The sequence below is a fragment of the Mesoplodon mirus genome, assembly GCF_964341445.2.
Source record: "Mesoplodon mirus genome assembly, chromosome: 3".
Taxonomy (NCBI): Eukaryota; Metazoa; Chordata; class Mammalia; order Artiodactyla; family Ziphiidae; genus Mesoplodon; species Mesoplodon mirus.
This window is the reverse complement of record NC_138978.1, coordinates 194,695,776-194,721,777: the sequence shown is the minus strand read 5'-3', so window position 1 is coordinate 194,721,777 and position 26,002 is coordinate 194,695,776. Positions and strand designations below refer to the sequence as shown.

The 26,002-nt window shown below is 38.6% G+C and overlaps 1 protein-coding gene across 5 annotated transcripts in view; it reads left to right on the top strand.

Annotated features, from left to right (window-relative positions):
* DENND1B (DENN domain containing 1B) overlaps window positions 1-20,295 on the top strand; it is a 261,440-nt gene extending 241,145 nt beyond the window's left edge. For all 5 annotated transcript variants that reach the window (XM_082615047.1, XM_082615049.1, XM_082615048.1 and 2 more), the window contains 3 exons: window positions 11,949-12,028; window positions 12,958-13,174; window positions 17,875-20,295. In XM_082615047.1, coding sequence (XP_082471173.1) covers window positions 11,949-12,028; window positions 12,958-13,174; window positions 17,875-18,393 — 816 coding nt within the window. In that variant the 3' untranslated portion in view covers window positions 18,394-20,295. The remainder of the gene's footprint in view (window positions 1-11,948; window positions 12,029-12,957; window positions 13,175-17,874) is intronic.
* Window positions 20,296-26,002: the final 5,707 nt, after the last annotated feature.

Below are 26,002 nucleotides of genomic sequence, written 5' to 3'. Positions count from 1 at the left end.
ATGTAATATGAGGTCATCAAGCAATTGACACATTAACCGTGTGTTTGGACACTGTTACTTCATACTGTATATGGAAATTGCAGGTCCTAATGAATTGAATTATTGTATATACATATTTGATAACTGTTCATTAGAAGCTTATTTCAGTTAGCCAAAGCATAACTCCCATAGAAAGAAAAGCATTAATCAGTTTTACTTCTGATTCTGATTCTCATTCTGTTGTGAAAACTCACTGTAAGTTACACTTTTACACTCCTATGTATATAGAAATTGATAGAACCCTGGCCTAGATAGAAAATGTAAAACTAAATACAGAGGTACTTGTGAATCTCTTATGACTTAAATGACTTAGACTGTGGAGAAGCAGGAGCTTCATTTAAAAAAAGATATAGTTAATAAAAAAATAATTGAGAATCTATGGTATATGCAGGCAGATTGTAGAATATGAAACTAACTTGTGGAAGAAAATGAACAAGGGGCTGGCAACACATCAGGTTCCACTTTCTGGTTCTTATTCTTGATAAGGTGTGTGACCTTGAGCAATTATGGGGCCTCCCTGGTGTTCCTCCAGATGTATTGTGGAGTTCACTAGACACTGATCTGCTTAAAGGCAGAGACTCAACCTAACTCAACTCTGTATTCCCAGAACCTAGCCCAGTGTGTATGTGAGATTGCTTTGCAAAGTATGCTGTAAACATAAATAGTGAGTTATGTGTTTATTATCTTCTTGTATTCTTAAATAGTCAATGATGATTTGTTAAATAGCAGCATAAAGTCCCACCTCCCTCATAGTTTTTGTTCATTTGGTTTTTGTTTTGATTTGTTTTGATTTGTTTTGTTTTTAATTAAAAAAAATTAAATGCAAGACCCATAGCTGGCACAATGGTAAGCATACACAGAGGTCAGTGTAATAATAATGACTTGTCTTTAGAATCAGAGGACTGCATTATATTCTGTGAGTTCTGGAGTGAGAGGGTAAAATATATTTTTCCCACAGAAATAACATTGTAAGTGGTAGTTGTGTTTTTAGGCTATTTCCCAAATTTCTAGTTAACTCACATACCTTAAGCTTATAGTTGTAAAGTGATATTACAGTTATAAGTCCCAACACATTGCTGATTACTATAATTATGGAGAAACTTACTGCGCTTTCCCAGCAGGGGTTACAAGAACGTATTTCTCTACTCATTCTTTCCTTTCTGTCACTCACTAGCACATTGATTAATTTGTGGATATTGAATCACCCTTGCATCCCTAGAAGAAATCGCACTTGATCATGGTGTATGATCCTTTTAATGTATTGTTGGATTTGGTTTGCTAGTGTTTTGTTGAGGATTTTTGCATCTATGTTCATCAGGAATATTAGCCTGTAATTTTCATTTTTTGTAATATCTTTGTCTGGTAATATCTTTGTTATCAGGGCAGTGCTGGCCTTTTGGAACAAGTTTAGAAGCTTTCCTTCCTCTGCAAATTTTTGGAATAGTTTGAGAAAGATAGGTGTTAACTCTTCTTTAAATGTTTGGCAGAATTCACCTGTGAAGGCTTCTGATCCTGGACTTTTGTTTGTTGGGAGTTTTTTTTATTACTGATTGAATTTCATTACTAGTAATTAGTCTGTTTAGATTTTCTATTTCTTCCCCATTTAGTCTTGGAGGATGGTATGTATCTAGGAATTCATCTATTTCTTCCAGGTTGTCCAATTTGTTGGTATATAAGAGGTTGTAGTAGTAGTCTCTTAGGATTCTTTGTATTAGTTGTAACTTCTCTTTCATTTCTGATTTTATTGATTTGGGCCCTCTCTCTTTTTTCCTTGATGAGTTTGGCTAAAGGTTTATCAATTTTGTTTAGCTTTTCAAAGAACCAGCTCTTAGTTTCATTGATCTTTTCTGTTATTTTTACAGTCTCTATTTTATTTATTTCCACTCTGATCTTTATTATTTTCTTCCTCCTACTAACTTTGGGCTTTATTTATTTATTTTTCTTGTTCCTTTAGGTGTAAAATTAGATTATTTATATGTTTTTTTCTTGAGGTAGGCTATGAACTTTCCTCTTAGAACTGATTTTCCATCAACTTTGGAACAATGTTTTTCATTTGCATTTATTTCAAGGTGCTTTTTATTTTCTCTTTGATTTCTTCATTGACCCATTGGTTGTTTAGTAGCATGTTGTTTAGTCTTCATGAGTTTCGTTTCTTCCAGTTTTCCTCTTGTAATGGATTTCTAGTTTTGTACTGTTGTGTTCAGAAAGGATGCTTGATATGATTTCAGTCCTTTTAAATTTACTGAGACCTTTTTGTGGCCTAACATGTGATCTGTCCCAGAGAATGTTCCATGTTCCATGTGCACTTGAATGTGTACTCTGTTTGGGGGTGGAATGTTCTCTGTGTGTGTGTGTGTGTGTGTGTCCACCTCGTCTAATGTATTGTTTAAGGCCAGGGTTTCCTTATTTTCTGTTGGATGTTCTGTCCATTGATGTAAGGTATTAAAGTCTCCTACTATTATTGTATTACTGTCAGTTTCTCCCTTTAGGTCTGTTAATATTTGCTTCATATACTTAGGTGCTACTGTATTGGGTGCATACATTTTTTTTACTGTCATGCTATTTATTTACTTTTGTAAAATTTTTATTAGAGTATAGCTGATTTGCAGTGTTGTGTTAGTTTCTGCTGTGCAGCAAAGTGAATCATATACAATACATTTACATATATCCACTTTTAGATTCTTTTTCCATATAGGCCATTACAGAGTATTGAGTTCCCTGCATTATACAGTAGGTCCTTATTAGTTATCTATTTTATATATAGTAGTGTGTATATGTCAGACCCAATCTCCCAGCCTATCCCTCCCCGCTCTTCCCCCCCGGTAACCGTAAGTTTGTTTTCTACATCTGTGAGTCTACTTCTGTTTTGTAAATAAGTCCATTTGTACCATTTTTTTTAGATTCCACGTATAAGCAATATCATACGATATTTGTCTTTCTCTTTCTGACTTACTTCACTCAGTATGACAAGCTCTAGGTCCATCCATGTTGCTGCAAACGGCATTATTTCATTCTTTTTCATGGCTAAGTAATATTCCATTGTATATATGTACCACATCTTCTTTATCCATTCCTCTATCGATGGACATTTAGGTTGGTTCCATGTCCTGGCTGTTGTAAATAGTGTTGCAGTGAACATTGGGGTGCATGTATCTTTTCAAGTTATGGTTTTCTCCGGATACCTGTCCAGGAATGGGATTGCTGGATCATATGGTAGCTCTATTTTTAGTTTTTTAAGGAACCTCCATACTGTTCTCCATAGTGGCTATACCAATTTACATTCCCACCAACAGTGGAAGAGGGTTCCCTTTTCTCCATATCCTCTCCAGCATTTACTGTTTGTAGATTTTTTGATGATGGCCATTCTGACCAGTGTGAGATGATACCTCATTGTAGTTTTGATTTGCATTTCTCTAATAATTAGAGATGTGATGTTGAACATCTTTTCATGTGCTTTTTGCCCAGCTGTATGTCTTCTTTGGAGAAATGTCTATTTAGATCTTCCACCCACTTTTTGATTGGGTTGGGGTTGTTTTTGATATTGAGCTGCCTAAGCTGTTTGTATATTTTGGAGATTATCCCTGTTGGGCAAATGTTTTCTCCCATTCTGAGGGTTCTCTTTTCATTTTGTTTATTGTTTCCTTCACTGTGTAAAAACGTTTAAGTTTCATTAGGTCCCATTTGTTTATTTTTGTTTTAATTTTCATTACTCAAGGAGGTGGATCAAAAAAGATTGTGCTGTGATTTATGTCAGAGTGTTCTTCCTATGTTTTCCTCTAAGTTTTATAGTGTCTGGCCTTACATTTAGGTCTTTAATCCATTTTGATTTTATTTTTGTGTTTGGTGTTAGGGAATATTCTAATTTCATTCTTTTTACATGTAGCTGTCTGGTATTCCCAGAATCACTTATTGAAGAGGCTGTCTTTTCTCCACTGTATATTCTTGCCTCCTTTGTCATAGATTAGGTAACCATAAGTGCGTGGGTTTCTCTCTGGACTTCCTATCCTGATCCATTGATCTATATTTCTGGTTTGTTTGTTTGTTTTTGCCAGTACCATACTTTTTTGTGTTTTTAATTTTTACCATATTTTAGTGCCTGAAAGTATAATTCTTTTTTTTTATTTAACATCTTTATTGGAGTATAATTGCTTTACAGTGGTGTGTTAGTTTCTGCTTTATAACAAAGTGAATCAGCTATACATATATATATATCCCCATATCTCTTCCCTCTTGCGTCTCCCTCCCACCTCTCGCTATCCCACTCCTTTAGGTGGTCACAAGCACCGAGCTGATCTCCCTGTGCTATGTGGCTGCTTCCCACTAGCTATCTACCTTACGTTTGGTAGTGTATGTATGTCCATGCCACTCTCTCACTTCATCCCAGCTTACTGTTCCCCCTCCCCGTGTCCTCAAGTCAGTTCTCTACATCTGCATCTTTATTCCTGTCCTGCCCCTAGGTTCTTCTGACCATTTTTTCTTTTTTTTAGATTCCACATATATGTGTTAGCATATGGTATTTGTTTTTCTCTTTCTGACTTACTTCACTCTGTATGACAGACTCTAGGTCCATCCAGCTCACTACAAATAACTCAATTTCATATCTTTTTATGGCTGAGTAATATTCCATTGTATACATGTGCCACATCTCTATCCATTCATCTGTCGATGGACACTTAGGTTGCTTCCATGTCTTAGCTATTGTAAATAGAGCTGCAATGAACATTGTGGTACAAGACTCTTTTGGAATTATGGTTTTCTCAGGGTATATGCCTAGCAGTGGGATTGCTGGGTTGTATGGAAGTTTTATTTTTAGTTTTTTAAGGAACGTCCATACTGCTCTCCATAGTGGCTGTATCAACTTACATTCCCACCAACAGTGCAAGAGGGTTCCCTTTCCTCCACACCCTCTTCAGCATTTATTGTTTTTAGATTTTTGATCATGGCCATTCTGACTGGTGTGAGATGATATCTCATTGTAGTTTTGATTTGCATTTCTCTAATGATTAATGATGTTGAGCATTCTTTCATGTGTTTGTTGGCAGTCTGTATATCTTCTTTGGAGAAATGTCTATTTAGTTCTTCTGCCCATTTTTGGATTGGGTTGTTTTGTTTTTTCATATTGAGCCACATGAGCTGCTTCTGTATTTTGGAGATTCATCCTTTCTTAGTTGCTTCATTTGCAAATATTTTCTCCCATTCTGAGGGTTGTCATTTGGTCTTGTTTATGGTTTCATTTGCTATGCAAAAGCTTTGAAGTTTCATTAGGTCCCATTTGTTTATTTTTGTTTTTATTTCCATTTCTCTAGGAGGTGGGTCAAAAAGGATCTTGCTGTGATTTATGTCATAGAGTGTTCTGCCTATGTTTTCCTCTAAGAGTTTGATAACTTTCTGGCCTTACATTTAGGTCTTTAATCCATTTTGAGCTTATTTTTGTGTATGGTGTTAGGGAGTGATCTAATCTCATACTTTTACATGTACCTGTCCAATTTTCCCAGCACCACTTATTGAAGAGGCTGTCCTTTCTCCACTGTACATTCGTGCCTCCTTTATCAAAGATAAGGTGACCATATGTGCGTGGGTTTATCTCTGGGCTTTCTATCCTGTTCCATTGATCTATCTTTCAGTTTTTGTGCCAGTACCATACTATCCTGATTACTGTAGGTTTGTAGTATAGTCTGAAGTCTGGTAGCCTGATTCCTCCAGCTCCGTTTTTCATTCTCAAGATTGCTTTGGCTATTCGGGGTCTTTTGTGTTTACATACAAACTGTGAAGTCTTTTGTTCTAGTTCTGTGAAAAATGCCGGTGGTAGTTTGATAGGGATTGCATTGAATCTGTAGATTGCTTTGGGTAGTAGAGTCATTTTCACAATGTTGATTGTTGCAATCCAAGAACATGGTACATCTCTCCATCTGTTTGTATCATCTTTAAGTTCTTTCATCCGTGTCTTATAGTTTTCTGCATACAGGTCTTGTGTCTCCTTAGGTAGGTTTATTCCTAGATATTTTATTCTTTTGTTGCAGTGGTAAATGGGAGTGTTTCCTTAATTTCTCTTTCAGATTTTTCATCATTAGTGTATAGGAATGCCAGAGATTTCTGTGCATTAATTTTGTATCTTGCTACTTTACCAAATTCATTGATTAGCTCTAGTGGTTTTCTGGTAGCATCTTTAGGATTCTCTATGTATAGTATCATGCCATCTGCAAACAGTGACAGCTTTACTTCTTCTTTTCTGATTTGGATTCCTTTTATTTCCTTTTCTTCTGATTGCTGTGGGTGAAACTTCCAAAACTATGTTGAATAAGAGTGGTGAGAGTGGGCAACCTTGTCTTGGTCCTGATCTTAGTAGAATTGCTTTCAATTTTTCACCATTGAGGACGATGTTGGCTGTGGGTTTGTCATATATGGCCTTTATCATGTTGAGGAAAGTTCCCTCTATGCCTACTTTCTGCAGGGTTTTTATCATAAATGGGTGTTGAATTTTGTCAAAAGCTTTCTCTGCATGTATTGAGATGATCATATGGTTTTTCTCCTTCAGTTTGTTAATATGGTTTATCACACTGATGGATTTACGTATATTGAAGAATCCTTGCATTCCTGGAATAAACCCCACTTGATCATGGTGTATGATCCTTTTAATGTGCTGTTGGATTCTGTTTGCTAGTATTTTGTTGAGGATTTTTGCATCTATGTTCATCAGTGATATTGGCCTGTAGTTTTCTTTCTTTGTGACATCCTTGTCTGATTTTGGTGTCAGGGTGATGGTGGACTCGTAGAATGAGTTTGGCAGTGTTCCTCCCTCTGCTATATTTTGGAAGAGTTTGAGAAGGATAGGTGTTAGCTCTTCTCTAAATGTTTGATAGAATTCTCCTGTGAAGCCATCTGGTCCTGGGCTTTTGTTTTTTGGAAGATTTTTAGTCACAGTTTCAATTTCAGTGCTTGTGATGGGTCTGTTCATATTTTCTATTTCTTCCTGGTTCAGTCTTGTCAGGTTGTGCATTTCTAAGAATTTGTCCATTTCTTTCAGGTTGTCCAATTTATTGGCATAGAGTTGCTTGTAGTAATCTCTCATGATCTTTTGTATTTCTGCAGTGTCAGTTGTTACTTCTCCTTTTTCATTTCTAATTCTATTGATTTGAGTCTTCTCCCTTCTTTTCTTGATGAGTCTGGCTAATGGGTTATCAACTTTGTTTATCTTCTCAAAGAACCAGCTTTTAGTTTTATTGATCTTTGCTATCGTTTCCTTCATTTCTTTTTCATTTATTTCTGATCTGATCTTTATGATTTCTTTTCTTCTGCTAACTTTGGAGTCTGTATGTGTCCCTAGGTCTGAAGTGGGTCTCTTATAGACAGCTGCCATTACTGTGTTGATTACTGTAGCTTTGTATTACAGTCTGAATCAGGGAGCCTGGGTGCACAGATATTTACAAATGTTATATTATCTCCTTGGATTGTCCCTTTTATCATTATGCAATGTGTCCTCTTTTGTTACAGTCTTTGTTTTGAGTCTATTTTGTCTGATACGAGTGTTGTTACCCCCAGATTTCTCTTGTTTCCACTTGCATGGACTATCTTTTTCCAGTCCTTCACTTTTAGTCTGTGTGTGTTTTCATATTTGAGTGAATCTCTTGTAGTCTGTATATAGATGGGCCTTGCTTTTTCATTAGTTCAGCCACTCTGTGTCTTTTGATTGAAACATTTAGGCCTTCACATTTTACATGATTATTAATAGGTATTACTTATTGCCATTTTGTTAACGGATTTGTGGGTTTTTTTGCAGTACTTCTCTGTTCTTTTCTTCTTCTTACTCTCTTTTCTGTGGTTTGATGATTTTCTTTTGTGTTAATTTTGGGTCTTTTTCTCTTTTATTTTTATGTATCTATTATAGGTTTTTGGTTTGTGGTTACCATGAAGTTCATGTATAACAACCTATGTATATAGCAGTCTGTTTTAAGTTGATGGTTACTTAAGTCCAAACATTCTTAAAACACTGTATTTTTATCTCCCAACACACCTTTTTGACATCACATTTTAAATCTTTTTATTTTGTGTATTTCTTAACTACTTATTATAGTTACAACAGTTGATTTTACTACCTTTAACCTTCATACTTGCTTTGTAAGTGGTTGATACACTCACTATGTTACTATATGTTTATGAGTTTTTTTCATATGTTTCCTTATTTCTAGTTTTGGCCTTTTCCGCCTAAAGAAGTCCCTTTAACATTTTTGTACGGTTAGTTTACTGGTGATGAGTTTCTTTAGCTTCTGTTAGTCTGGGAAACTTTACTGCTACTTTGATTATGAATGATAACCTTACCAGGTAGAGTATTCTTGGTTTTTAAGGGTTTTTTGCGGTTTTTTTTCTATCAGCACTTTGAATATATCATGCCAGTTCATTCTGGCCTATAAATTTTCTGCTGTGAAATCAGCTTATAGTCTTATGGAGATTTCCTTCTATGTAACTAGTTTTTTTCCTCTCTTGCTCCCTTTAAGATTCTCTCTTTAACTTTTATCATTTTAATCACACTGTGTCTTGGTTTGGGTCTCTTTGGGCTCATCCTGTCTGGGACTCTGTTTCCTGGACTTGGATGTCTATTTCCTTCACCTGGTTAGGAAAGTTTTCAGCCATTATTTCTTCAAATAAGTTTTCTGTCCCTTTCTCTGCCTCTTCTCCTTCTGGGACTCCTATAATGTGAATATTAGTGTGCTTGATTTGTCCCTAGGATCCCTTAAACTATCTTTTTTTAAAATTCATTTTTCTTTTTTTGCTGTTCCTTTTGGGTGATTTCCACTACCCTGTCTTCCAGATCACTGACCCATCCATTCTTCTGCTTCATCTAATCTGCTGTTGATACCATCTAGTGTATTTTTTATTTCATTTATTGTATTCTTCAGCTCTGCTTGGTTCTTTTTTATATTTTGTAATTCTTTATTGAAGTTCTCACTATGTTTATTTGCTCATGAGTTCATTGAGCATATTTACGACCATTAGTTTGAACTCTTTATCAGATTACTTATTTCCATTTCGTTTAGTTCTTTTTCTGAGTTTTTGTCTTATTCTTTATTTTGGAACACATTCCTCTGTCTCCTCACTTTGCCTCGCTCTCTGTATAGTTTCTGTGTGTTGGGCTACATCTCTCCATCTTGAGGGAGTGGCTTATGTAGAAGGTTTCCCATGGGCCCCAGAAGAGCAGTCCCTCCTGGTCACCAGAGTCAGATGCTCCAGGTGTGTCCCCCTCTGTGGGCTATGTGTCCTCCTGCTGTGGTGGCACCAAGGTTGCCCACTGGCTGGAAGGCCCACCCAGTCACAACTGCTCTGGCTCCACTCGTGGGCAAGTTGGTTCCAGGCCCAGCTGGTTGTAGCTGCTGCAGGCACCCTGGCCCTTGGTGTGGCTGGCTGCAGGGCTCAGTTGCAGGTGTACTGGTGGGTAGGGCTGGCCTCTCAGGGCAGGAGCCTCTTTAGGGGATGCTGGACCCTGGCGAGTCTACCTGCCAGGTGTGGCAGGACAGGAGCCGCTTTGGAGGGGCAGTGGCCAGGCCAGGATAGGCAGGTTGGATGGGGCTGGAGAACACTGGGTCAGGGCTGCGGTGTTCACAAGACAGATGGAGGATGTCAGAAATGGCAGCTGCCAGTGCCGGGCCAGCTAGGTAGAAAGAGAATAATAATTTAAAAAATGGTGTCCTCCAGCGCTTTGGTCCCTGAAGAAAGTTCTAGCAGATCTCTGCCCCTCAGCACTTGCCCTGAAGTTAGTCAGTGAATCTCCTTCACATATGACCAGGTGCTTTTCCAACCGCTGCCTCTGCACCAGGACTCAGAGCTAGTGAGTCTGTGCAGAAGCCCTTTAAGAGCAGAGTCTGTTTCCCAGAGTCCCGTGGCTCTCCCAGGTGTAAGCCACACTGGGTGTCAGTCAGATGTTAGGGGGCTCCCCTGCCTAGTGCAGATGCCCCCACATGGGGTCCTGACACCTCGCTCCTGAGGGAGGGCCTCTAATATTTGTGATATTCCCTCCTGTTTACAGGTCACCGCATGGAGGGTGTGGGTCTTGACTTGATGGTCTCTGTCCCTCTGACCTGTCTCTGTGTTTTTCTTTATATCCTTCATCGTAGAGGAGCTGTTCTGCTGGTCTTCACGTCGTTCTCAGATGGGTCACTCTGTGTAGTTATAGTTTTGGTTTGTTCCTGGGGTGAGGCGTGTTCATGGGGTGAGGTGAATGCAGGATCTTCCTACTCTGCCATCTTGGTCCACTTTGTTGGGAACACATAACAAAAACTGTAAAAGTTTATTTTCTTGTGGAATGAACACTTAACATGATTCAAACATGCAAAAGTAAAGAGAAGCCTATATGAATTCCCAGGTACCTTGCATACATCTTCAACAATTATCAGCTTACGGCCAATCTTATTTCTGTGCCAGCCCTACCCATGACCCCTCCCCACCTCTGGATTAATTTGAAGTAAATACCCAATAGCATATCATTTAACCCTGCAGATATTTCGAGATAAATCTGTAAAAGATAACTACTTAAAAAACATAATCACAGTGTAGCTCAAAAATGGGACAGACTGAACCTCAAGAAGAGTAGTAACCGTGGTGGGGTGAGCCATGTCAAATATATACAAATGATGATTTTTAAAGACCCCTCCTGGCTCACCTTTACAGACTGTTAGATTAGCTCATTACTCTAAACATTGTTAAATAAAAGGAAGGAATTATCCTATTTTTCTGGTACACATTGTATTTCAGGATAGCCAAATAGTTAATAAGACAGTTCTTTATGGCATGCCAACACATAAATATAAAGGAAATGCTTTTGAAAAGCATAATTTTGAAGTGCCTACTGAAATAATGGATTTAGCCAGCGGTTACTATAGGATGCTAAAACCATCAGGTGAAAGGCTGATAAAGTTTGTAGTGGATGCACTGGCCAACCACACCTGAAGCCAGGTGTGCCACCTGGCTTTATGTACCACCCGAAGTGAGACGTCTGATCACTAGGTGCCTCCAGATGTGATGCACTGAGAAACACATCAACACCTGTGGGAATTCTTGCCAGAAACAGGGAAAACGCAGAACGTGAAGCTAACCAAGCTCCAGATGTAATTGCCAGTTTATAGGAAACGAGGGTAAAATAACACGTTAAAGGACACAGATGGCATGGCGGGGGGGAAGGTGGAAGGGATCGTCCTCTGAGACGAGGGACGTATCAGCCAAATCCAGTGCTACCCTGTTGAGATTCTGGTCCAGATAAACTCACTAAAATATTTTGGGGGCAACAAGGGAATATGAGATATTAGAGAATAATTATTAATTTGTTATGTATGATCATGATATTTGGTTGTGTTAAAAAAATCTGTTAAAGCTACATAGTGAAGTATATACAGGTGAAATGATGCGTTGTCTAGGATTTGTGACCTTGAGACCCAAGAGCAGCCTCACCTAAGAGCGTGTTAGAATCAGAACCTGTACCAGACTCCAAAAGATGTACATGCACCTTAATGATCGAGGAGCATTGCTTTGAAGTACTTGGTGTGAGGGAGAGTGTGGGTAAGGGATCAAAGAAACAAGATTGCAAGTACTGATTATTACTGAAACTGGGGGCTAAGTGCTTGGTGAAGTGATTGACTGTAAGTCAGGGATTCCTAGATCGGGGACCGACAGAGTGTTTATGTACTCAGCCCAGTGATTTGTTTTGTGTTGGCTGGTTTGAGGTGTCAGCGTTGAGATCAATGTTGTCTGATATCCTCCCCTTCTTCCTGCCCAGCTAGTCAAGTTACTGGCTAGTATTCAAAAACCCTGAATGCATATTTCTTTAAAAAGTATTCCTTGTCAGATCAAATTGTCGGTTAAAATGTATGGAAGAGACATACCTTAACGACTGAATGCCAGTGTGTCGATCTCTCTCTCCATAGCCACGCCTAAGAAGGCCTCTTCAGAGCCTGGATGGTGTTCTGTGCGCTGACAATGATGAGGACGCAGAAAGAGCCAGCAAGTAAGTCGCGGGGGTCTCCTGTTCTGTCACGCAATGTGGCTCAGCGGCAGAAGCTTTAGGTTACAAGAGAGATTTCAAAGAACGTGCACTCCCAGAGATCAGGTTTTACTCCCTTGTGGTATGTTCTTCAGCAGGAGGAACCAGTGCTAATTGGAGTCCCACGGGGGATGAATCTTGAGATGGGAAAGCAAGATAGACCTGAAATAACTTGTTCTTGGGAAGCAGTAACGTCTGCAGCAACACCTGGGATAGTGTTAAAGGGGAAACAGAAGCCCACTCACTAAGTTAGACTCCTGCCCTCCTCCTGAAGAGGGCCAGGTAAATATCAGAAACAGGGAAAGTAGTCAATTGAAACAAACCAGATAGGTGAGGGGCGGGACCTAACTCCATGGTGGTATCAGAAGAGGAGAATTTAACGCAAAATGTTAAAAATTAATCTTAACATAAAATAAGGGAAATAATAATAGTATATGTTGAAACAATTTTAAGATATTTTGGGATGACAGAATCAACATTCTTTTTTCTGCATTAAGTATATCTTTGTTTATATAACACAAGTGAATAAACAAAAGGAAAACCATATAAACATACTGAAAGTGAACTTGGAGTATAGCAAACTTCCCAGGTATTCTGGGAATCTGATATTTCTAAGGCCAATATCCCAAATTCCCCAAAATTAGACTGTGAAGATAAGGAGCCGTAAACGTTTGTTTGCTCTCAGTGCACGTACTCAGGATTTCCTGCATTTGAATTGGTGTGTACATCACTATAAAGAATTTGGCCATGAACCAATTATCCACTTCGCTGTTCTACAGAAATATTACATTGGTTTTAAAACTCCCACCTTAGTTAACGGTCGTTGGTGAGAGGTTGCTTGTACGTAGCACTCGTGGTCACGTATCACCAGTGCGTGTTTTCTTTTTCTTCAGGTTGTCCTCTGAAGATGGAGAAGAAGCGGCTGCTTATTTCTACGAAAGTGACGACTCTCTTGAAACCAGAGCACAGGCCCCGTCCTCGGGTGAGATGGACTTGCTAGGCGAGATCCTGGACACGCTGAGCACGCACAGCCAGGACCAGGGGAAGCTGGCGGCAGCCAGGAGCCTGGACTTCTTTAGGTCGATGGACGACATTGATTACAAGCCCACAGTGAGTCGATTTTCCAACTGATAAAATTAAATGAACAGTTTCTCGCACTCACTGTGATGGCTTTTGTCATCACCTTAGTTGGTAGGAGCGTTTGACCTCAGATAAGTGTCAAAACTCCAAAAATACTGTAAGAGTTAATCATTAAGAATTATTTCTAGTAACAGAATTCCAGCATTTTCCCTTTTATTTATGCAATTCTGGTGGTTATTGTCATTAATTGAAATTATTTTGTCAAGCAGTAGTATTTTCCTACAACCTAATTTTATAGTTGTCTTTTCTGGGGAACTTTTTTTGTTTGTTTGTTTTTGTTTTTTCTAACTTCATTACTGTTTTAAAAATTATTCTTCATAGGCGATTTGATTTTCCTTGAGAGCATGAGTAGTGGAAGCCTTATGTAAGAAAGCCCTCGACTTCAATTACCTGCCTGCCTTCCTCCTTCCTTCCCCCTCTCCCTCTCCTCTACCCCACTCCATCACCTCCTCCCACTACCTCACCCTCTCTTTTGGTTTATATCTCTCTCTCTTTCTTTCTTGCATTCATCAAATATTTATTTTACTGTCTATCAAATGACTCCTTGGGTGATTGTAGCAGCTGCATGAAATGAAATTACTCACCTTCTCAGAATAACATGACTGAACTTAACTGAAAGGCCTTAGGGTAGGAGATCCTCAGCAAGGATGGTTTCTAGCCGACTCTCATTGAGAGCTTCCCCAACAGAGCTGCTATCCTGCACAGTGTCTTTTAGCATGCAGCAAAATAGAATCTCAGCCACTCGTAGGAATACAGCTGGATGGGTTGGCAGTAGTCATGCCATGAAGTCATTTGGGATTAGGAGGAAGACCTATCTCTTTTTCTTGGCATTGCAGTGTAGCATTGTGTCCTACTGTGCCTAAAGAATCAAATAACCAAGTAATATGTTTCTCCAATTCCACTTGATGCTAAAAGACAAAGGATTGCATGTAAAGGTACTACTCAAGGTGTGTGAAGGGTTTATGCAATTTGTAGAACATTTTTTGCCAGAAGGTCACCTCACCTACTTTTCTTATTGTGTTGATTAAGAAGATTAAGCAATACTTAGTGCAAATATATCATGGGAATGATTGATCACACTCTGTTCTTGGGGGTGGGGTACAAACTGTTTATGGCATTTTGAGAGTTTGCAAGTCATCTTAGGTTAAGAATCTATTTTTTCCCAAAAACACTTATAAAAATAAATTAGGTTTCTTTCCCGTTTTCTTGGGAGGGAAAACTAGTTAAAGTAAGATTGATGTGTAACTAAGGCATCAGAAGCCGATGATGATGCTGACATTTAAAATGTCAGCTTCAAAGTGTTTGAATACACTCACTGTGTAAAAAGTTACTGAATCAAACTTGTCTTTTTCAAGAAACCAAATGCCAGTTGATTATTTACATATATTTAATTTTTTCCTTTTTTACTGTTGCATGTTTTTATTGAAAGAGACTTCATGGCTTCTCTTCAGTATAGTTTGGTGATGATTGTGTTGATAGTGGTGGCTGAAACTGACACTGTTGGAATTGATTTACCTGTATTTTCTCATTCAGTCCCTAAGTGCAACTCTGTGAGATAGAAACTAGACTCGTCCTTATTCTGTAGATGAGCAAACTAAAGTACAAATGAATTAGTAATATCTTCAAGGCTACACAGCTAGTAGGTGAAGGAGCAAGGTTCTAAGACCTGTGCTCTTAACCACAATTCAAAACTGCTTCTCCATGAAAAAAGCAACTTAAATAAGTGTAAGATGACTCTCTTTTGGATACTTTCCCCCCTAGGACAAACTATAATGCATAATTTGGCGTGGCCTTAATCTCAACCAAAAATGTAAATAGGAGGTGAACCTGTTTTAGAGTAGAAGGTAAATAAGAATGATGCACTGCCTATATTATTTTAAATATATTAGGGAAACCATTTTGAGTCAGAGCTCCCAGCCAACCTGGCTTAATTTTGTAGGATTCCAGTGGAACAGCTAGAGATGAAGGACTAGCCACAGAGCTCAGTGGTTACCCAGTGGTTACCCATCGTTTACTCTGTACTCCACCTCTGCACCTGCTTCACAACCATTAAATAATACTGGATGGCATTTTCCTAAAACCACACTAATCTTAACATTCAATTCAGTGGGGGCAATTTAAAAATACCGCCTTTTTTGTTAGCAAAATACTTCTTTACATTATTCAAACTTTAAGATTCTTTCACTTCAAATAAAAGATATTTGGTGGTAAACTGCAAGATAACTTAGAATTAAGAGCAGTTTTTTCCCAACAAATTATTAGAAGGCATTTATGACAGTAGCTTTATACTTTAAGTGCCATGATTTTTGTTATGGAATTCATAATTTTAAAATATCAGGGCTTACCTGGTGGCGCAGTGGTTGAGAGTCCGCCTGCCAATGCAGGGGACACAGGTTCATGCCCCGGTCCGGAAAGATCCCACATGCCGCGGAGCGGCTGGGCCCATGAGCCATGGCCGCTGAGCCTGCGTGTCCAGAGCCTGTGCTCCGCAACGGGAGAGGCCACAACAGTGAGAGGCCCGCGTACTGCAAAAAAAAAAAAAAAAAAAAAAAAAATATATATATATATATATATATATATATATATAAATAAAAGATCAATATGTTTAGATCTGTCTTTTGAAACTTTTTAGACTGCTAGACTTCCCTTCAGTTCTAATAAAAGTAGAAAAAAGTTTCAGATTTTTCCTAGAATATGCAATTTTCTTTTCCTTTTTTGAAGTCTATTTGACTAGCCAATGGTTTACCTGATAGTACTTTTTATAATTTAGTATTCTCTCCCTGTAAATGTGTGAACAAAAAAACAAAATGAACTCCAAGTTAGATAATCCATATTTTTCTTCCTCAAGAAAATGTCTAATGTTGGCCAGTCTGATTAACCAGATCTTAGGTAGGGAGGTAGGAATGTGTGGAGATTCATACCAATAGCTCAATTACATGTAGTCTCAAACTAGTTTAATGTGTTGTGCCATTGGAGGAATTATAATTCTTTAATGTATAAGCGAAAAAAAATTACTACTGATTTTATTGCAAATATGGGCTTTAAAGAATAATAACCTCACTTTGATGAGAAGGAAAATATTGAAATAAATTATGTAGATCAGGGTTATGCGGAACAAGAGTCGATTCCTAGGGCTACCTTAACAAATTACTGTATTACAAACTGGGTGGCTTAAAACAACAGAAATTGATTCACTTTACCTCACAGTTTTGGAAAGAAATTTGAAATCAAGGTCCATGCTCTCTCCAAATCCTCTAAGAAAGGATCCTTCCTTGTTTCTTCCAGGCCTAATTCTAGTCTTTGCCTCTGTCTTCACAAGTTTGTCTTCTCTCTGTGTCTGTGTCTCCACGTGGTGTTCTCCTCTGGGGAACTTTTAAACGTGAAATGTTCCCACCTTTTTTCTGTATTTTCTGGATGTTCAAAAAAATTTTAATAAATGTATTAATTCAAGTAATGTTTCATTGTATTGCTTTAGAAATAATACTTTAAACAGATTGAACTGGCTGTTTTAAGAACACAAGAGAGAGAAGTATAAGTAATTTTCCACTCTGTTCTGATGGTAATAAATTCCAGAACTTGGCATTGATTATATAATATAGTTTGCTTGTTTTTTTGTGTTATTTTGAAGGATTGTTTTGCAAATCCTTTTTATTTTTCAGCTTTTTTGTAGTATAGTGACAAATAAAAGTTGTATACATCTAAGGTGTACAACTTGATGTTTTGAAATGCTGACCACAGTCGAGCTAATTAACATATCCCTTATCTCACTTAGTTACCTTTTCTTTGCGGTGAGAGCACTTGAGATCTACCTTCTTAGCAAAGAACTATGGTCACCGTGCTGTACATTAGGTCCCAGCACTTTTCCCACCTGCATGACTGAAACCTGCCCCTCCAGCATCTCCCCATTTCCCCACCCTCCATCGCCTTCTGGTGACCCCCATTCTACTCTCGACATCTGAGTTTGACTATTTTAGGTTCCACATATAAGTGACATCATGCGGTATTTGTGTTTCTCTGTCTGGCTTATTTCACTTAGCATAATGCCCTCCACGTTCATCCATGTTGTCACAAATGGCAGGATTTCCTCGTTTTTAAAAACTGAGTAACATTCCATGGTGTATACGTACCACATTTTCCTTACCTGTTCATCCATCAGTGACATCTAGGTTGTTTCCATAGCTTCACTATTGTAAATAATGCTGCCGTGAACATGTGGGTACAGCTATATTGTCAAGATACTGATTTTATCTTCTTTGGATACATACCCGGAAGGAGGTGTATTATATATTGCTGGATTGTATGGTAGTTCTGTGTTTAGTTTTTTGAGGACCCTCCACACTGATTTCCACAGTGGCTGCACCAGTTTACACTCCCACCCACAGTGTGCGAGGGCTTTTTCTCCACACTCTCGCCAACACTTATGGCCTGGTTTGAGTTTTGTAGGTGATTGATAGGTGCAAGGGCCTGGGCACCCATATCCATCTCACTTCGTTCCTGTTGAGGGCGCCCTGGGAGGTGTTCAGAGCTAACTGTCGATGCTTCATTTCCTCTGGGAGGGACTCTGAGTTCCCAGCCTTGAAAGAGACTGATTTCAAAATGGAAAACAGTATTGCCGAAGTAATGCTATAATTTTCTTCCATTTTTTCTAAATGCACTGTTTCTTCTCTCAGAATAAATCCAACACACCCAGCGAGAACAACCTGGCCCTGCTTTGCGGTGGTTCCGGTGACCAGGCCGAGTGGCACCTGGGGCAGGACGACAGTGCCCTCCACGGCAGGCAGCTCCCGCCCTCGCCCAGGAAGCGGGTGGCCTCCAGCGGGGGGGCGGACTCTCTGTCCATCCTAAAGGAGGAGAACGGTGAGCGACGCCTCGGCGTTGGTGCCGAGAGCCGGCCTGCAGAGCTGGGAGGGCCGGCCCCCCCTCCAGGACTGGGTTTGCCGCTGGCTTTGCCCGGAGCTTCCCAAACAGAGAAGGAAGAAACACTAAGCCAGACACCGGGTGGTCCGCTGGCACCCAGCCTTGGGCGCCGTCTGTCTTCTGTTCCTTGGGAGAAAGAAGGGGAAGGAGCCAAAGAGACTTCAGAAGGTTCTGGACTGCTTCAAGAAGTGGTATCGTTATGTCACGTAACATCTGCCTTCCAGCAAGACTTAAACATTTCAGAAGGAAAAGCAAGTGGAAACCAAGCTTAAATCAACAAATGAAGAGTCCGTCGCTTGCATCCAAGCTTCTACGGAGACGTTTTAGGAGTCCCTGTACCCTATCATAAACAAGGATTGGTAGAAAAGACAACTCTTACTACCGTCTAAACATTGTTTTTCATTTGGGACATTTCTCCCACTCGTCTGTCTCATGGTATATAGATTTATCCACTGATTTTTAAATGTAAAGCTAATTCTTCTACTGTGCTCTTAAATCAGGTACTAGTTTGTATGTATGTTGAAAGTATATATTGAACATATGATTTCCCAGTATTTGGTGCTTAACGCCACTTATTTTATTTAAACTAAGTATGCATCTAACCCTTGCACATAACCAGTAGCTACTGTACTAACCTGGTTGAGCATGAACTGGCCAAGATACCAAAACCTATCAGAACTAGCCTGAAACTGTTGACCAACTAATTGCCTTAATCTTAAGCCTATATTAACATACTTACATAATTTATGGAATTACAGGTAAATTTTGAAAGATAAGTTATAAGTGTTCTGCAGAGCAATAATGCCTTTTTCTATTCATCGAATCAAGGACAAAATTCATTTTTTCAAAGTTAAAAAGCTCTCTTCTGGACACTGCAGCCATGTTTTCCAAAAAGTATAAAAGTACACATTTACCTTACATGTCACTCAGTGAAATATATGAAGTGCTGAATTACAATGTGAAATTAATGACTTCTGTTTACAAATGACACTTTAAGTTTTTTTCACAGTCTCTCTGTACGACTTTGCTAAAGTAGGAGTCACCCCCAGGAAGCCAAATGCGACATAAACTGTCCTGATAAAAAAGTGTTCCTATCTGTTTTTCCCTTAACTAATAATTCTCTACCAGAATGCTTCAATATCATCTCAGATGGACTTCTTAAAATAATTGACTTTATATTTTGGAAGTTTCCAACTTATAGAACCCGTGTGGAGACAGTACAGTGTCCCCATGTCTCCCTACTCACTTTCCGCTGTTTTTCACATCCTGTGCCGTCAGTGCGGTACGTCTTCACAATCCATGAACCGTGCTCCGTGCACGTGTCCTTAGTTTTTCCCTAAGTCCCAGTTTTTCCCTTCTGTCCCAGAGTCCCACCCAGGGACCACATCACACTTGGCTGCCACAGCTCCGTAGGCTCCTCTTGGCTGTGACCCTCTCTCAGACTTTCCTGTTTTTTGACGACCTTGACAGTTTTGAAGAGGACTGGGCAGGTGTAGATATGCTCTAGGATGCCCCTCTGCTGGAACTTGTCAGGTGTTTTTCTCATGATTGATTGATTGTAACGGGACCGTGGGTTTTGGGGAGGGGGTTACAGAAGAAAAGTGCCGTCTTCATCATTACATCTTATCAAGGGTCCGTGCTGTGCACATGATTTGTGAATGTTGATGTTGGCCTTGGTCACCAGGCTGAGGTGGCGTTTGTGGGGTTCCTCCCCTGTAAAGCCATTCCTTCCCCTACCGCTCCTACTGCCGTCTTCGGGAGGAAGTCACCGTGCGCAGCCCACACTGAGGCTTGGGGCTCGTGCCTCCTCTCCATGAGGGCACGGTATCCACATAAATTACTTGGAATTCTTCTACATAGGACATCGTCTCCTCTCTCTCAAATTCACTGTCACGCTTTGAAGTTCACCTGAGAAGGAATCGTGCATTGACTGTTTGATGATTGGCTAGATTGACAGGAATAATCAGGAAAAAAACCCAGTGATGCTATGGTTCACTTGTTGTTAGTATGTTCAATATATATACTCTATACATCCCCACTCATGATTTTTTTTTTACGTTATCGTTTTAGGAAAGGTGTTTGAGAACCCATTCAAGAACCCTCATCAAGACTGTGCTCTAAAATATTTACTGAAATCATAATTTAATTTTCAGTTAAAATCCTGGAAGGGGGTTTGTTAAAAACATTGCTTAAAATATTCATTCAGGTCAGTCTTTAAATAATTTAAAGAAAATGACCAAGTTTTGCTTTTCTAAAGTGCATTCCAAAATCTCAATGGATATATTTTGGGAGGACAATTATTCATTCATGTTTACGAAGGAAGACAGACCTTGTTTTCCATATAAGGATGGACTCTGTATGTATTAAGGAAAAGGGTGTTTAATCCTTTTTTTAATTTAATCCTTTTTTTTAACACAAAAGTAAGATTCAAGGTTCCTGTCAAATTTTGCTTTTATATACTCATTACAAAATTCCATTTTATTTAATTGAAAGATATGAAAAAGAAGTCCATTTATCAGAAGAGCTATTTTAAATAAGAAGGAAAAACTGTCACTTTGGTCGTTAATCTGCTGGGCAAATATTCTTCATAATTTTTGAAAAGAATGTAAAGCAGCCCTTTAATGTGAATATTGGAATGAGGTATTTTTCCTGCAGAATTCACTGTCTGGAGAATGGGATCATCGTGAGTGTAGCATAGGCACAGTTTGGGTTTTGACCCATTTGCTTGATAAGTTTCAGGGCCTCAGAAACGTGAGTTCTTTTCTGTCTTTTGGTCCCCTCACCAGATGTCTGACTGCACTGCTGTGTGTTGTGAGGGTATTCATCCACTGACAAGTCACATTTGTGTCAAGATATTTTAAACTGAATTTGTGCCTTATTTTAACATACAAAATCAGCTCTTATATTCCATGTTAAAAACAAAAGCAAAAACCCTGCATGTTATTCTTGGAAAAAATCCAAAAGACTAGTAGCAAGTATTCATATTTCAAACCGTTAACATTTTAAGTATTCAAAGTCTGCTCTGAAACTAGACTTCCCAGTATTATGGTGGCTGTAGAGACAATGAAGTGACATTGAGGTGAGTTCTGAAATAACAGTATTTTTCCTACTATCTTCATATTTTCTATTATAACTAAACCAAATATGTGTAAACTCTCCTGCTGTTTGAATTCTATTTTTTTTTTTTTTTTTTACCCCGAAGGAGCAACACCTGTTCTACAACAGAATTGTATAAACAAATCAGACCTTTGGCTCTGAGGCCCAGTCTTTATGTGACCTCTAGACAAAGTCACAATTCTCCCCAAATCCCACTCTTAGTTTTTATCCTTTTGCCCTTGGGTATTGCATCCATGGTATTTCAGGGGGATAGAAGAGTCATATGTGAATTTAGGAGCTCTTGTTTTGTTAAGTGAGACTGTGTTAAGTGGTATATTTTGATGGCTACCTACTTTAGCATATTTTAGAAAGGCACCAAAATATGGCATGATTACTTTTCTGATTAAAAATTAAAAACTCATTTAGGAACTATTTTCAGCTGTTTGTACTGGTCATACACAAGGTACAGTAACTGTGGACATAGGGAAATAAAAGAATCGGCCTAGTCCCTGCTGTGCAGGAACTAATTAAAAGGAAAAGGAATTGTAAATCCCTGGTAACAATAATAACTATAATGTATTTTGCTTAGAAGTTATTCAGCCAAGATTCTATCACCAAAAAAAAAAAGGCCTTTTAAAGCTGCTTAATATAAAACATGCTCTAAGTACAGAACCATTGTACCATTTCTAATTTGATTAACTTTCTCTACTGTTATATGAAGTACAGTAATGCTGCTACCTAGGATACCTACTTTTAAAGGACAGATTCAGAGGCTCTTAGAAACTAAGTGTTCTTGTTTACCTGACTGTCTATCACCACTCTGCTCTCCTGTCACCAGGCAGCGAGGCTCTGATGAAACCATGTCCCTTTGCACTACTTATGGCCACGTCACTCCAGTCAGGATTAACTGAGCATGCAGATGCATGGTGATGGGATCTCGTTTTACTGTCTTTACCTTGATAATAGCATTCTCTAGAAACAGCCTCCCCTCACACACACACACATACACTTTTAAACTAAAACCGTGACAGTGCTGTTGTGAGGAGTTTGTGCTCATATCCTAATAAACAGGACCCAGGAATGCTAATGAATTCGTTGTTTCTGAAATAAGGTGAAGAAGTAGACGGCTGATAAAGAGGACAAAACTGTGACTATTCTCATAATTAGTAGATCTTCCTTCTTTTCTAGAAAATCTCAATTTTCAGGAAAAGATTATTTTCATGAATAAATTTTCTAATCTGAATTCCGTTTTGTTTAGCATACAAGATCCTGATTCTGGGTAGATATTTGTATATCAGAATATAAATTGAAGAATGTAAAATGAACACCCAAACCTAATTCCCCCAGACCACTTCTTAATATATGAAATGCTTTCTACAAACTGTGTCAGTATTGAGGTCTTTCCTCTGTCGAGCCCAGGAATCTGTTAGTGTCTGTTTCTTAAATCTTGTTTAAGAGGCAGAGTTGTTTTGAGCAAATCAGTTAACATTGTGATTTGGTCAAGGTAGGGAATTATGTGTATTTAGAAAGAAGCATGTTTTATTTTGAAAATAATAGGATTTTGTGCAATATTTTTTCTTGCATAATTTAGTTCATATAAATACACACATCTGCTTTTCTAGCAGATGCCTTACGGTTATGTTTTTCAGTATTTGTGTAAAACTGTATGTAGCAACATTCCATGTGATTTTAGAGAAAAATATTCTTTATACCGTTGGCAGGAGAAATGTTTTTATTTAAAATAATTATGAATATTGCATTAATATATCATAACTAACTGCCTCAGCAACAATAAATATGCAACAAGAAAATTATGAACCTTAGATTACTATTGACAATACTGTTACTTTAAAAGAAATGTGTATAGTGCAAAATGCTGATTCTTCATGTATACGTTTAACAAATACTCAGTTCTGTACCACATAAATCTAGATGGCATTTCTATGGTGATGACAAAACATTTGTCGACTGAAATATCCTTTGTGATGAACCTTTGGTAAGATTTATAAAGGGCATTGCCAATACTTTTTGACTGTGTAAATTAAGTTAATTTTTGTATAATGTACAGTTTGTTTAACCTTAGAGCTTCTATAGATTTCTACTTTTGTTATACTTGAATGAGGCAGAAGCACTGTGGAAAATCTGTAGCTCTGGATGTGATATGCAAACATACCAAAAAAATAAAACAAGGTACTGAACAGCAAACTTAACCAGATGCTTTCTATCCATAAAGCTATGTTTTTTCAAACCATACTTAAGTAATTTAAAATATACAATCTTTTATCTTAAAAGATTGCCAAGTCACAAATGATTACCACTTTGATATGATAAACCTCCGAGTCTCTTCGTCTCTGTGTTACTTCATGTTTCGGAAGAGAGCCTTATTGAGGTACATTGACAAATCTGCCCTTTGGTTGATTACATGACTTTTAGGACAGGACAAAATTAGACTGTGCATCCTAAATGCACCATGTGTGTTGAGTCACCATCCTTCACATAGTCTAGTTTCCATGTGGTTATTTTGAGAACCATTTAATAATCATATACCAAAAGTGAGATTTCTTGAATCTGTCATGATTCAGTACTTAGAGCAATGCCTAAAACAGCAAACAAGTATGAACTGCCTAAAACCTACAGTTTAAAATGCATAAAGCTTTTTTACACAAAAGGTACATGAGAGGTTAAAAACTGAACTTTCCCAAAGCTTATTTCTCTTTCTTTAAATGAATAACTATTTGGAAGGACTGAAAAGCTCGAGCTCTTTGCTAGCCATGGTGACTGGTATCTGTACACACCTTCCCCGCGTCAAGATGTGCGTCATTGTTCTTGCATCCTTGAGGCTACAGGATACGTCATCTCTAAAGCTGACTACTATTGGGAGGACTTTGTAAAAGTATTGTTTGGGGAATTTTAAAAAATATATGCAAAAGTAAATATTGGATGAATGACACATTACCATAAAGTGCCCAACGATGCAGGTTTAAAATAAAGTTGGTCATAATCAAAACTGCCTGGTGGTGACTCTTGTTAATGATTGGCTAGTGCTCCTGGGGAACTGTCGCAAGGACCCTGCATCTCCATCTTGGAGCCTCGTGACTGCTGCAGTGTAAACTGAGCCCTAAACCTTTCTGGCGGGTTTGCTGGGGAGGCATCCATTCTTTTGTGTCTGGTCAGCTAATTTCATTGGGCTCTGAAACCATAGAAGAGGTCATCAGTGTCACTAAGGACAGCACAGCAGGTCTAGCCAAGCCAAACAACTGTTCACTGACCTTCACGTAAGAGTCGAGGACGGACAGGAGATGCTCCCAAGCCTGGGAAGATGCGCTTCTCATCCAGGGGCTCTGAAGGTCCAACCTATAGCAAAAGTCAAACTGGAAATAAGCACAAAATTTCCCTTGGGTGCAGAGTTTCTGTGAATAATATGCTGAATTTTTCTTGTTTCCATAGCGGGAGCAAAGGTCTGACCCTGAGAAAGGAGAGAGTATCCTTGGAAGCCTAAGATGTAGCCGTGATTGATTTTGATTTTTAACACTTTGCCTGCCACTGTCATAGGGGTTAGTCTCAGTACCTCTTAGTGTCTGTGTCTGAGAAAGATGGTCATATCTTAATTTTATAGATGCAAATACAAAAACCCAGTTGGATTTTCCTTATATATAAATGAAAGAGAATACTCTTTTTGGAGTATTATTTTATAGTGAGTCTGAGAATCTTCTTGCCTGGAAGTAGCAATGAATTACAGGACACACAAAAATTTATACATTTATGGAAAATACAGTATTAATAGCATAAAAATTAAATAGTGTACTGTGGAGGTTTCTAGGTGAATTAAAACCTTCCCCAAGTTCTGTCATTGGTATGGTCCTGTTACCTAATTTCCCTAAAGCTTTATTTCTCTCTATTTAAAATAGAAGTGTCTGTTCTTAGGATGAATTCGTAATATTGAGACACTGTGTACATTGCAGCTGCCATATACAGTCTGCCCTCTGTATCTGCCCTCTGTACCAGCCCAGATCGGAAATATTTTTTTTAAAGAATTCCAGAAAGTTCCAAAAAGCAAAACCTAAATTTATCCCCACTGGCAACTATTTACATAGCATTTACATTGTATTTTACAACTATTTACATAGCATTTACATTGTATTTTATGACTATTTACATAGCACTTAACACTGTATTAGGTATTACAAGACATCTGGAGATTAAAGTACATGGGAGGATATGCATGGGTTATATGGAAATACTATGTCATTTTATATGAGGGACTTGAGCATCCTTGGATTTTGGTATGTGGTGGGGGGTGGGGGGAGGGAAGGGGTTGTCCCTGAACCGATCTCCCATGGATACCCAAGGATGACCATAATTTGAAGGGTAGAAAATATGCCTAAGTACCCGATTTCATTTGAACTGATGGATGTTTGGAGTATAAAATCATAAAATATAAAACTATAAAAATCTTAGATTTTGTCTAATCCAGTGGCTCTCAAACTTAGCTTTTCATTAGAATCAGCTCCACAGTTGAAAAAAACAAACCTGGACCATGCTCCTAGGGCTTCTGGAGAAGATGCTGTAATTACTCCTTTGTAGACATGAAGAAACTGATGAACAAAGGAGGTGAGGGAGCCCTTAGTGGCTCAGAGCAACAGGTGGCTTGGCTGGGACGGGAGCCTGATGGTGGCTTCAGCCCCATGCTGTGGGGCAGGAATGCAGGACAGAAATTAAATGGCACACCTAACACACAGTCTCTCCTGTAAGTACTGGACAAGGCTTTCTGACAAAATGCACTAG